This window comes from Micropterus dolomieu, linkage group LG02 (assembly GCF_021292245.1).
Source record: "Micropterus dolomieu isolate WLL.071019.BEF.003 ecotype Adirondacks linkage group LG02, ASM2129224v1, whole genome shotgun sequence".
NCBI lineage: Eukaryota > Metazoa > Chordata > Actinopteri > Centrarchiformes > Centrarchidae > Micropterus > Micropterus dolomieu.
This window is the reverse complement of record NC_060151.1, coordinates 11,766,701-11,780,553: the sequence shown is the minus strand read 5'-3', so window position 1 is coordinate 11,780,553 and position 13,853 is coordinate 11,766,701. Positions and strand designations below refer to the sequence as shown.

General features: G+C 39.4%; 1 protein-coding gene across 3 annotated transcripts in view; it reads left to right on the top strand.

Annotated features, from left to right (window-relative positions):
• Positions 1 to 13,853, top strand: part of cacna1ha (calcium channel, voltage-dependent, T type, alpha 1H subunit a) — a 140,014-nt gene that overhangs the window by 66,397 nt on the left and 59,764 nt on the right. For all 3 annotated transcript variants that reach the window (XM_046074653.1, XM_046074661.1, XM_046074646.1), the window contains exons 3-6: positions 2,337 to 2,448; positions 3,272 to 3,405; positions 5,214 to 5,311; positions 13,247 to 13,406. In XM_046074653.1, the coding sequence (XP_045930609.1) occupies positions 2,337 to 2,448; positions 3,272 to 3,405; positions 5,214 to 5,311; positions 13,247 to 13,406 (504 nt within the window). The remainder of the gene's footprint in view (positions 1 to 2,336; positions 2,449 to 3,271; positions 3,406 to 5,213; positions 5,312 to 13,246; positions 13,407 to 13,853) is intronic.

The window sequence follows — 13,853 nt, the reverse complement described above, 5'->3', positions numbered from 1 at the left end:
ATTGTGTGCTGTGCACTACGCACCAGGTTGTCAGCCAAGTATGAGGCTCAAGAGACTGGAAAATCCGCAGTTATTAGTGTTGGATAAATTAAAGGTTGTAGCCATGGCTATAGAAGACCGCAATTATCTTTTCCTCTAACAGGCACTGGAGAAAGTTAGGATGATAGGTCATGGATACGAAATTCTGTCTCAGCCCCTGATCACAGCAGCGAGTCCTGATTGTCCTTATGTGTGTGCAGCATAAACTTCATGTAATTTACCTAAAAATGTAGAAGACTGGTGGTCACCATTCGTGTTCTACTTTTACTCCTTGTCTAATTAGAACAGTATTTCACTCTGGCAATACTTTAATGCTGCAACTCCGTGAACACACCAGATCACTGCGTGTGTGTGTGTGGGGTGGGGGGGGGGGAAACTAAAGTAGAGACCAGGGTTAGTGCCTTTTCCTAGTTGAGGAGACATAATTTAAAGTTATTTCCTGCTCTTGTTCTCTTCTTTTCTCTGTCATTTTCCCTCCTCCTGTGTCTGTCTCTCACTCATGCTGTCTTTGTACTTTTTGATTACCCTTTGTCTATTATTTATTTTTCATTTCCCCTCATACTCCAGCTGCAGAAGCACTGTGGTATGCTGTCTATATACATTTTTATTAGCTAACTTATTAGTTTTTATAGACTGGTTTGATTTATGGAATCGCATTAGCATGTTGTCAGCACTCCTACAATGGATTTATGAGTTTGTTATCAGTATGAGTGCATCTACACTGATCTATTTAATGTGTTCGTCCATGTTAGTTCTCATGATGAGTATCTCTTTATTGTACATGGCTGTACAGGGCTTCTCTACCAGATTTGTATCTGTTTTGATGAAAAGAAAAAGAATCGAATAAGATGAAAGTTAGGATTTGAAGCTGACTTAGGCTTTTCAGATTTGTCATCTTTGATTTAGTTGACTGAAACAAGAGTGTAATTTAAGTTGCCATCCATGTTGCTGCACTCAAACGATGTCAGTGGAATTCATAAACAATCCCAGACAGAAGATATTCCCATCAAATGCATGTCTATCTAGAGAGGCACCAATGTGGTTGCATTGCTAGGACTCCATTTCTTATAGATGTATCATATTTGGAGCCCTTACGATGTGGACAGAAAATAAACTGAGATAAGGGAAAGAAAGAAATAATATCCTCTGTTGATAATGCCCTCTGTAACTTACTTCTTTGCCCTAAATAGATAATCTCAATGGTAGTTAAAAAAGGATAAAGAAAGGATAAAGTAAAAGTAAATCAACAAAAGTGCTATTTTAGTCAGGTCAGAAGTGGAATACGACTCAGAGGTTTTCACAAAACACACCAAAGATTCACATGAATTCTTACTGTCACTGTCTGTTTTCAGATATTGAAATCAATTGCAACAAATGAGTAGAATTATAAAATTCAAATCCCTGAGATCTTTTCTTTACTTTCTGTCATTGATCAATATTAGTAAATTATGCAACAGGATGTACAGTAGACATGGACCCATTAAAATGTTTATTTGTGAAATCATGAAAAGGGCTCAAAGCAGATTAACAGACAACAGCTAGGCCCTCTGGGTCATCATTAGACCCATTATGTGCATTAGGCTCACACAAAACTTCCTATTGGCATCCAGTTTCAGTGTGTTGGTGGGGTGTTTGTTTGCTCACATGCTCTTATGCTGGATCATGGTTGATTTCTTTTCTGAGATATTAGTGTTTCCTATGCTCATATATTTTAGAATCTTATACATCACATTATATCATTGTTTTTTATGGACTGGGGCTCTAATTATTTGTGTTATTGTCAAAACCGTGTCACAGACGCAATGTCATAGAGCTGTTGGAATCAAGGCATCCCGCCTAGAGGTGCCTCTCAGGAACCATTAAGGACTCTTTAGGCCTTTAAGCATTCTGTTCCCGGTGTCAACTCTCTGAGTAACTGGGCCAGCTCCCCTTCTGCAAGCATGATTGCTTGTCTCACTCTGGAACAGGTCAACAGGCCTGTTTGGACCATGTTGCTCGTGCGTGTGGTTTGCACCTGTTCCTGCCTGCCCAGGAGGCACCTGTGGTCAGCTATGTTACAGAAAAGGCTGCCCCCAGCTTTGATGATGCAACATATAAAATCATCTGAGTCTCCTCATAGTTTTAAAGCAGACAGAAAACATTTTATTGCATTTTCAACTGCATGTGATTGTTTTAGTTATCCTGTGAAGCACATATCTCCGCTGGTATGAACACTACTATGTATTCAGCAAGTTGCTTTGTAATCCTACACTCTGTGTTGTTATACTATGTGTCTTGGCCTTAACCTCTTCCTGCACATGGTTCGAGCACGTATCCATGCTGGTGATCCTGCTCAACTGTGTGACTCTGGGGATGTTCCAGCCATGTGAAGACGTCACCTGCCAGTCAGAGTGGTGCCGCATCCTACAGGTTAGTGTAACTGTAACCCCGCCCTTAAAACTGTGCACATTATCTTACATGGCAATTTTTGTGTGCTTCCTCTCCATGAAAACATATGACTGACATTTACACTATTTCCCTCAGTACTGTCTCTAACGGTAGATTTAAAGAAGGCTAGAGAACTGTGTCGGGCCACACGCAACATGGGTTTGCTTACTATACCTTGGTGACAAGTTGGAGCTTCTTCAACATAAGCACCTCTTACTTGCCATGTTTTGATTTTTACTTATTTTAACTGACCTACATCAGTGTTTTACTGTCTAATGTGAAAAATTCAAAGGCAATTTTACTCATAGGGCCAAATATAAGAGACATAAAAGACTAATGCTAATTAATTGTAAATAAAGGGTTTCTTTTACACCAGGGATTGCTTTGATATTCTAGTTGTTAAGTGATTAGAATATAACAACAATGAATAAATCCAATTGGTAAAAAAGGTTTTTTTTCTTGTCTCATTTGTTGATTCTTGGCACACTGAGATGTGCTCATTAGGTTCAAATACAGATGTTTTTTATTTGTTTTCTTGCTGTGGTAGATGTCTAATTAATTGAGAAACAGCCATCACCAAGCTAAGCCAGAGTGATTCCCTCCTGGGATGAAACTAACTAATGGAGACAAGACTTTCTTTCCAGTTAACCTCCATTGGCACAGCTTCTTTCAAAATGTGACTCTGTATCGATGAGTAAAATTTAAAATGACCTGACCTTTTTGTCAATTTCTATATTATGTTATTGTTGTCAGTGTTAAACATTATTTCTATCTGTATGTTGTTTTTCCCATCATGTTTCTTCAGGTATTGGACGACTGTATCTTTGCTTTCTTTGCTGTGGAAATGGTCATCAAGATGGTGGCCCTGGGAATATTCGGCCCCAATTGTTACCTTGGTGACAAGTGGAACCAGCTTGACTTTGTTATCGTCATGGCAGGGTTTGTATCCCACAATGCTTTTTGCTCATGTCCGCAAATTGCTCAATTTTCTCTGCCATCTGCAGCTAGACAATAGAAGCCTGTTTAGAATAAAATAACATAACTTACGTGCGAAATTTAGGTGTGTCTATGGCAGACACATGGCAAATATGTATGATACAGGTGCACATGATTGTGGATGCAGGTGTGTTTATGTATATGTGGATGTGTTAGTCCTCATAATGTCCTGTCATTATCAAAACCAGTGTGTGAAACCTCCCTGTGCTTTTTAGAAATGTGCATCTCACATTTGTCACACCTAAAGCATTAATAATACAGCATTAATAACACAGAAACAACATGACAATGGTGGAGATACTGCTAGATATTCAGGGTTCCTTAAAACCATAACCCCGCCCTCACATTGTTCCACCAAATGTGACACTGTACTCCCTTGGGGCCTCAGCAACACACACAGCCACGTGTGAGGTTGATTGGATGTACGGTTCTCAACATAATCAAAATACAAACACACACCTACAGAGATTCCTGTCTTTACTAGAGAGAGATAGGAGGGTCCTATGGGCGAGACGCTTGCCTGGCGCTTAAGCCCAACTCGGCTAGCAGTAAGCCCACACTCCCCAGCAGACAGTGCAGATTCTCCACCTCTCAACTGGAGAACATATATCGTTGCAAGCTCACCATACCAGGGTAAAGCATGGGCAAGACAGTGGTTGCACAACGTCATCTATGGCTAACACTGATAGAACTTCCCGAGACGCAGCGCTCTGAGTTTCTCTACCAAGTAGTCGTACCTCTCCATGACGTCATTCCCAAAACAGTCTGCCTGGGCTAAACACTGTTTTGTCCCATAGCAGGGTACGGCCCCAAAATCCCCTCAGGCGGTGAGAGGGAGAAAGCAGCCCAAGTCCCTCAGTTTACAGACCAAAATGGAACTGGAGATTTTGAATATAACCAATGTTTCGTAAGTGAGAGAAATTAGATATAACACAGGTTAGCATCTCAAAACCAGTTAACGCAGTGAAATGCAGTTTAGATTGATGAGAGGAGACTGTGCAGGATAAGGTGGGACTTCGCCCAGCCTGCAACAGTTTCATTGGCCTTGTGTTGGTCTTTATTGTAAATGAATACAAGAAGCTTTTACCTTCAGGGTGACAGCAAACAAATGCCTCTAGTCTTGAGTTGGAAACTGAACTTAATGGAAATAAGCAAACACAGGAGGGATGTACAAAGAAAACCTCTACTACATCTGAGATAAGAGATTTTCAGTACAATCTTTACCAAGGTGAGCAGTCTCAAAATGCACTTATCAGCAACCAATACTTAGTTAGTTAATAGTTTTGAGACAGCTGCACAGCCAGATTAAAGGCTGGGGCTACTATAAACTGTAGGTTGAGGCAAGGGCAGGACCCAATCAGTAGCAGACATTCCTTTAGCTACTCCCACGCTCCAAGGGCCGAACCAGTATGACCACACACACTCCTCACACAGCCAGCACAATCACAGAGCAGAGTACAAGAAACTTAACACAATTAAGACCAAGTCTCTCTCTCCCTGTGTGTGACTTTTATGATGTTTGGGTGCTGCTATATAGACTATTCAGAGGCTTCTGACTCTGACTGTGATTAAATGTCATATGTATAGTAATTATGTGGGTATGTGCTATTATAATCATTGTTATATTTTAGGTTTTCTCAGTTTTCTTGTTGTCGCTTTGTGTAGATATATCTGTGGGCACAAATGCATTTTTGTAAAATGTAGGACAAGAAAGTAAAACACTCTTTCCCTGCCTTTCTCTCTGTGCTCAGGGTGATGGAGTATTCTCTGGATGGCCATAATGCAAGTCTGTCTGCCATCCGTACCGTCCGAGTACTTAGGCCACTTCGGGCCATCAACAGAGTACCAAGTAAGTCCGTGTTTGAGCCTTTGCAAGGATACTTCTTTGGGAAGGGTCCTGAATGTTCCTTAATAAGCAATGAGCACAATTTATCCACGTGCGATCATTCGCTCTTTTGCTCAATGCTATCACACAACAGTAGGCCACTGAAATTGCTACCCAAAGTTTTCATGGGTTGTATTCTAGCCACTTATGCATGAATTCAACTGGTAGGAAAGAAATATGTCCATGACAATGTTTGAAAAGGAGGTAATAAAATGAGCAAAAGGAATATTTTGCGTTATTGTCCAGAGTAGAACGACCTTTTAGTCATGAAAAGTTAAGATTTTTTATACTAAACATGATGAACAAGAATATATTTATTTTGATTTGTTTTTATTATTTGTCTTGAGCAACTTTACATAATTATTTGGTACAGTGTGCACATCTTTCTTTCCCAATACTGCCAGTATCATACTGTAATATACACACATCACAGGCAGTTCAACTTAGGTATCTGTGTAGATTCCTAGTCATCCAGGTCATAGTCCACGGTGTCACGATTTGAGGTGAGCGCAAAGCAGGTGAGAGCCCAAATGCAAGACACAGGAGCAGAAATGCAATTCAGGGATATCAGGCTTACAGGCAGTTGAGGAATCCTAAAATCCAACGGACCAAGCAGCAGAGGTACAGGTGTATTCACACTACAATGACCGGACAGGGACTGAACAGAAACACCAAACATTTATACACCAGGGACTAACGAGCAGGCGGGAGCAACACAGGTGACAGGGATCAGGACTAACCAGACAGACAGGCAGAGAGACAGCAGGGGAAAACAGAGAGGGCCTTTCCGAAACTGCTTGCTACTCACTCTCCCTACCTACTTCCACTCCGTTTGCATGTTCATGTGGAGGGTCCGCCACATTGAGTGCCATCCGAAACCAATGAGGGCGGAGTGGTTGTGGGTTGTTAAACCCTCAAATGCAGAGTGAGCACCGATGCTGGCTTGTTGTAGGTGTGTAACACCCTTTGCTGCACGATGGGGGACCTTTCTTTCACATGCAAGTTCCGCGTGACTTAACATGTAGGATTTTTTAATTCCGAAACTACACTAACATTTCATATCACCATTCACAGGTTAACAACGTACCCCGAATGTTATATTGTGTTTAATTAAAAAAGACTCTAGTCTGATAGACAATAAAACTGTTGTTTTTATTCAATCGAATTCATCTCATGCGAAAATCTTCAGCCAACACAAAATAGCTTACATTAAAGGACAGAATAGAACATGGCATAAATAGATACACAGGGGGATCACGTAACAAGCAACAAAGGCATTAAAGAAAAATAGTTAAGTCTTTATGCAACTGTTTTAAATTCTTCAGACTATATAATGCTTCTATATAATATTTGATTTATATTGAAATGTTGCATTTGTGAATGCAATATTTTTCATATAAGATATAGAGGTTTAAATATATAGCCTAGGCTTTTTTTTACAATGAATATCAATCTTTTCATTAAAGAATAGAGTATTTATTTTTTGTGATGTCTGAAGTCACGTTCTTAAAGAAATATTCAACACAAATACAGACATGAAATTAATGACAATTGCTTTCAGTTCCGTTATTGCAAAAAAACACACTTTTCCTCAACATCTATCCTGATTCTTAATACAACTGTTGTTTATTTGATACACGTATTATAGCAGTGAGTAGGCCTAAGCTACAGCGGTAACTTCAGATCCTATTTACGCTGGGGGGAGAGGGTAGTTTGTCCGAAAGTTGTCCATACCCTACACGGGTTAGGGAGCTCGATTTGGCTGTGAGGGTGACTCTGACTAGAGATCACTCCGTGTCGGGGTGGAAGTGGCGAGGGTCTAGTTTCGGAAAAGGCCAGGTTACTGAAGACCAAACACAGACGTTATCAAAATAAGACGTAACAGATCAGAATAATATAAATAATAAACTAATCCAGACACAAGGAGACAGATCACAAATAAACTACAACCAACAGGGAAAACAGACTGAAGCTAGGATTAAACAGAATGCAGAGCAGACAAAGCCGAAATAATGCAAACACAGAACGAGGAGAGACTTTAACTAAGACACAGAACTAAAATGCAGGGCTAAACCTAAGATACAAGACAGACAGGTACAAATGAGCAAAACTGAACATGCAAATGAACAATGGAATAAACAAGGCTAAACAGAGAACACAAGATCAGGAACAAAACCAACTGTTACACCGAACGGGGTAGGGAACAGAGACAGGACCAACCAGGAAACAGGACAACACTAAACATGGAACAGAAATAAGGAAAATACCTAAACACCAGCTGACAGATAAATAATAACATCAGGTAGAGGAAGTAAACTAAGGTAGCAAGCAAATTATAAAGTAAGTCTAAACTAACAGAACAGCAACAGGGAGTCTAAACGCAAGGCGTTAGCAACAAAAGTGGAGTGGATAAGGGAGACAAGATAACAGGACAACACAGACAAACTCAGACAACAGACTAGGATAACAGAACAAAAGCAGATTAACACAGAATGATAATAACCAAACGGAAAACAAAAAGGCAGAGCTCACAATTAACACTAACAGACTGGACACAGGACAACAGACAGGACAGAACCCCAAAACACAACAGACTAAATATCAGATACTCAACTGACCAAAAAACCAAAACTCACAGAGTGCTAAACTTAAACATAGCCAACAGGCAGAATGTGACACACGGAGGTATATGCATTTCGTGTAAGACCACTGTGATGTCCTGTGTGTTAGCAACCATCATTCAACAATTTTGCTGGGAAAATGAAAAACAAAAAAAAAGGTACTTAACGGTAAGTTGACCGATGATCCAGGACTTGGTGTTTCCTTTAATCTCACTTCCAGAGGTTGTACTGTGCCAGTGCTGAGTGAGAACTTGCACATAGTTTGTCATTTTCCTAAAAGCTCTGTGACAGAAGTGGCCATGAATCTACAGCTAAAGAGGATCACTAGACAATGGTGTCATAACAACTTACAAGATTATTAACCAGCATACATTAGGCAAGCGGCCAAGCTGTTTTTCAGGTTCAGGCGTCCAGTGTCAGGGGCCATTTTGTTCAATACATCTCTCTTAAACAGGTTTATGGGTGTTTCTTTCTTGTTGTGCACAGCTGTTTCAGATGTCAACTGGTTAGACAGATTTGATTGGTCATAAAACACCATTTATTAAAAATATATATATTTAAAACCAGGCATAGGCAAAGATATATCAAAATATATTTTAAAATAAGATAATAAGATGCCAAATACCCATATTTTAAGTGTATAAACTACAAAATACAAGTACTTTTCCAAGGTACTATAAAATCACTTCTCAGAGCTTCTATCTTCTATTGATCTAGCCTATCCCTTTACCATAACTCTGACTCAGTTGATTAAGTGGACAACGTTTGAGGGCAACAGCTTTTCTCTGCTTAATGAGTCATGCGATAAATCTGACATGTAACCAATCAACAGATCAGATATTCACGTATCCCTTTGATCATCCAGATGAAGGTTAGTTTTAAAGTAATCATCTCTTTAATGTTCAACTAACAGTTTGCAATGACTCATAATTGTATCCTCATTTGGTTACTTGGTGATTTGTAATGACGGCCTCCATTGCATCATCCTGAGCTTTAACAAACAGTGGTAGATGGGTTGATGGTGTTGCAGCACAACGTTATTAATGACAATGAAAAGGCATAGTTTTCAAAAGTATTTTGATACAAAATATGAAGCTATTTTCATCAAACATATCAAATACAAATTACAAAATCCTATTTTTGTATTTTAAATGTGTATTTTGAATACATGTATCATAAATACTGCCCATCCCCGCTTATACCATTGGAGAATCCAAGGGAGTATTCTTGGAATATTGGAGGTATATTTGTACTGCATTGACTAAGTATGTCATCAAGGTAATGTAATGTCTGCTTACTGTCTGGCTGCAGCAAGCTAAAAGACTGTGTGTGTGTGTGTGTGTGTGTGTGTGTGTGTGTGTGTGTGACGACTCCACTTTCCCAGAATAAGCTAGTTGTTAGTATGTGACACAGGTTGACCTAAGACTCTCCTGTATGTGATGACGTTACATGTTTGTGCAAGTGTGTGTTTCAGTTTTTTGTGTGTATGTGGGTCCTCTGGGCACTGCAAATAACCCAACACAATCATAAAGCATGGCAGGTTGTCTGTTTCTCTCAAGCTATCACCCCGAACAGTCTCACACACAGTGACACACATATATTTGCTGTGTTGTTGTACCTCTGTGAGGACTGAAAATGTAAGATTAACTTTATCGTTAAGCTAACAGGAGCGAACAACATTCTTTACAGCCATGGACAAGGTGAAGTAAAACTTATCTTATTGTAACAAGTTTTCAGTTGCTTCCTGAAGGGTCAGAAACAGGGAGGTGGATAGAGAGTAAAGAGAATTGCAATGAGGGTGACAATGAGAGGTATATCTTGGGGCTGGAAACTCAAGGTCAGTGTAGATACAGACAAACACAAACATGCCCCAAAGCCCACAGACTCATATACTCACAGGTACGCACAATAAAAGACACCCTCAAGGTGTTTAACACCAGCTCACTTCCTTTATTTGTCTTCTCTCTTTTTTTGTCTCTTTTAGACTGCACTTTTTCTTCTGGTTTGTGATCAGCATTAGTGTTTGTGGGTGCAAGCCAACCAGGCTAATAGCAAGGCTAAAGTTTTTCTTTCCCTACTTGCCGTCCTAACCTTTCTCCTGTCACTCAATCTCTCAGTTTTTAGTTCTGCGTAAGTAGATGAAAAGTATCCTATTTCCGTGGCGGAACAACGACCAGCGCAAGCAGCGCTCTGACAGTTTGGTATTTTTCTGACCTTGAAATTCACTTTGCCTATCTGTGTGTGTTTTGATAGCAAGCACTCTGTGCAGAGGTTGGAGGAGAGCTGAAAACAGGTGGGAGGTTCATTCAAGTGAAATGGCACATAGTGAGTTGGTATCTTAGTGAAAATGGCTGTTAGATGTTAAACATATCAGAACACCATCTGTTTGGCGCATCAACAAGATAAAAACTAAATTGTTGAAACAGATGTGCGGAAATGAGGAATACTGCTTCAAATATGAATAAACCATTTTAATTAAACATTTTTCAGTTCATGCATTTTTTCAACTTCCTAGCCGTCTAAAAGTTCTTGTGTAAACACTTTTCTGTGTTGCTGTTATTACAGACATGTCTGAGCTAGCTGCTACACCTCAACTCACTCATGGACTCGCCTCTTCTGTTGAATCGTGACATATAGTCTGTGTTCGTCAAGGGCTTATTGGAAAGGAATGGCCAAAATTCAATGAATATTGCAACAACAGTATTAGATGTTTTTTTTTTTCTTCTTAATCTACTGCACTTATCGTAACATATGAAGGATCTGTTGCAAGGCTGGATTTTTTGTTATAAGCGTAGTTATAAATGTCAGTCCGATTTTTAATACATTTTTATTACTTCTGAAACAGCGCCCAGAAGTTCACAACAGCTCTCTATATGCACAGTAATGAGAGCACAAGCTAGAAACTTATCTAACACATTCACTGAATTTGGAAAGGACAGATACCAATAGATCAAAAGAGAATAATGTATAAAATATCTTTAGAATAATTTGCCTCCACTTTCACAGACTCTATGAAAACACGTTTCTGACCGAACTTGGATTCTTCCACATCACCCTTAGCCGGTGGTATTGGTATCAGATCCATAGTGTTAAACCGTAGACGTGGTATAGTTGCATAGTCTGTTTAGTGGGTTTGTCATAGTTTCCTGGTAGATTCTTAAGTACTGTAACAATATGTTTTATAAATATCGAATAATAACAATTCTCCCCATTGATCCTGCATGAATTTTCAGCTGATAAAGGGCAATATAACCTAGCTAATGCTAAGTATTTATATTTTTCATAAAATCCCTTTATGTGTTATTCTTACTCTTGTTATTCTTATTATGTTCTGCTTATTCACAGATACCATCACACTTGTCCATTGCATATATTTTGCTATAACTGTATTAAATTCCTGGTCAGTGTGGTTGTAAAAAGACAGTGGAAAGAAATGTGTTCATCATTGTCGGTTGTATGTCTACCAGTAATATTTCACATTAACATATTCAATTACTCAATTGTTTGACTTTATTAAAAGATCTGATCATAGATTATGGTCTATCTTCCAGTATTTGAAATATCATCTTTGTCTCTAATCAACAATATTACACACAGTTACTAGTTCAATGTCTTTTGTCTGGTAATATGAAAGTCTATATATTTTTCAAGCTTTTGGAAACGTAATTTTCCCAGTGGTATGACATACTGGATAGATGGCCCTTCCCTCTTTCAAATGCTTTCATCGAATCTGCCACTCTGCCATTCGAATGCATTAGTTTAATTTAACCTTCCCTGCTGACCCAAAATGGTGTAAGGAGAAACCATTAATATTCTGCTTAGGGGATGCCAGTGCTGTGAAATGTTTGGGTTTGCAGAGCAGATTTCACTGCACACAGATTCTTCTATAGTAAGGCATCTTTGTACTGTTTACTCAGTGTGTGCACGTGTAGCTACATTTACATGTGCTGTATGCACCCAAGTAGACAACAAAACTCTAGTGACTCTAGAGTATTTTGTGAGAAACAGGAACAGCAAAAGACAATAGCAAGTTGACAGATATAAAATAAATCAGATATGTTCAAAGTAAAAGACAAAAAACAATATAGCACATGCCACTCTAGATCTGCAGCTGAAATGTGATCAGTCAATCATTAAGGAAGGATGGATTGCTGGCTGAATGGTTTGATTAATGATGGATAGATTTAGAGTGGGCTTATTCTTGATTTTGCTTTCCCATATTATACATGGTGAAAACTTAAGCAAAAACCTATTTTAGGAGATTTAATGCTGTGCCACTATGTGTAGTATAGTGTTCTGGACAGCAACTATGTGGCTAATGAGCATACACCGAAGCACACATGAATAAACACAAAAAAGAGGATGTATGCTAAATGCTGATGAGTCATTTCCTCTGAGCCGTGACAGTTAGTACTTCAGAGAGTAACAACATCAAAAACCACCGTCAGTGCAATATCTGTACTTGTAAGCAAGAGGGGGATGTTCAAAAGTTATTCATTTTGTTTCCTGTTTTGACCTTTTATTCTCCACGTGTCTTTGTAATCCCAAATATACTGTATTGAGAGCATTAACCATGCAGTTAGACAAAAAGGTTCATTCAAAATGGAGAAAGTGCAATAACAGGTAGTAACATTTAGCTTCGGGCACTACATTTAATTAGAACACAGGTTAGCTTACTGCAGTTCAGGCAGTTCATAACTGCAAAACAAACAAAAGTGTTTGTTTATGTTTTTCACCTATCTCACTGAATGATAACTGATTCAGGGAGACCTTTCTTCTGCACAGCACAAACAGGAGATTACATTTTAGAGACTTAAAGAGATTTAAGTTTAAATAGCATTGACATTGTCAAAATTAGCAGTAACTCTATGAAATTCCCATATTGTAAGAGTGGTCAATGTGACAATGCTGCGATATATGTGAAAGGGGACAGGACACATTGTGAGGACCTCAGGGACTAGATCCCTGACTCTGCTGACGCTGAACACATCTGACAACTGGAGATGGATTCTGAACGCAAGTGGTTAGATAATACTAGCCACAGGAAAGCTGTGAGTTCAAATCCCAGAGCGTGAAAAAACGTCAAACTGTCACTATCAGTATTGTCATCACTTGTAATTAAATTGGCTGTAGGGGTGATGTTGTGGGTTCCAAACTCACAAGATCAGTAGAGCTTGTCAGGGTGTATGTATGTGAACTTTTAATGTGTGTGTAGGCCTGTGCATGTGAGACAGCATAGTGAAAATAATGTCTGATGGCATCTTTAACTTTTGTGTAGGTATGCGGATCTTGGTGACCCTGCTGTTGGACACACTGCCCATGCTGGGAAATGTGCTTCTTCTCTGCTTCTTTGTCTTTTTCATCTTTGGCATTGTGGGAGTCCAGCTGTGGGCGGGGCTGCTGCGCAACCGCTGCTTCCTGGGAGAGGACATCAGAACGTAAGGAATTTGGCTTGTGATAAATTATTTGCATTTCCCCCAACCAGAAAGAAGAAGTCTACTTTCCATACTTCTTTGCAAGTGCTGTTCTCCACATTCATATGGTGACCAGCACTGCCTCCAGCATACACCCATGAAATTTTCTAACATGCTCAGCTCATTTAACTCGAACATGATCTTTCTTTCTTTCTTTCTGCCCTTTTCCTACTCTCCTTCTGTTTTACATCCGTCTTCCCTTTTCTCTTTCTGCTTCTGTCTTGTTAGAGTTTGTGTTGAGTTGGCATAGCGTGTAACAGTCAGCTGTTACCTGTAGAAAAAGTACAGAAATTTTAACTTGTTAGAGTACACAAACTGCGTAGTGCCCTCAGGATGTAAACCGCCGTATGGCCTCACACACATACAGGGAGAAGCAAGGAGAGGAAGAGATAGACAGAGATAAATGTAGAT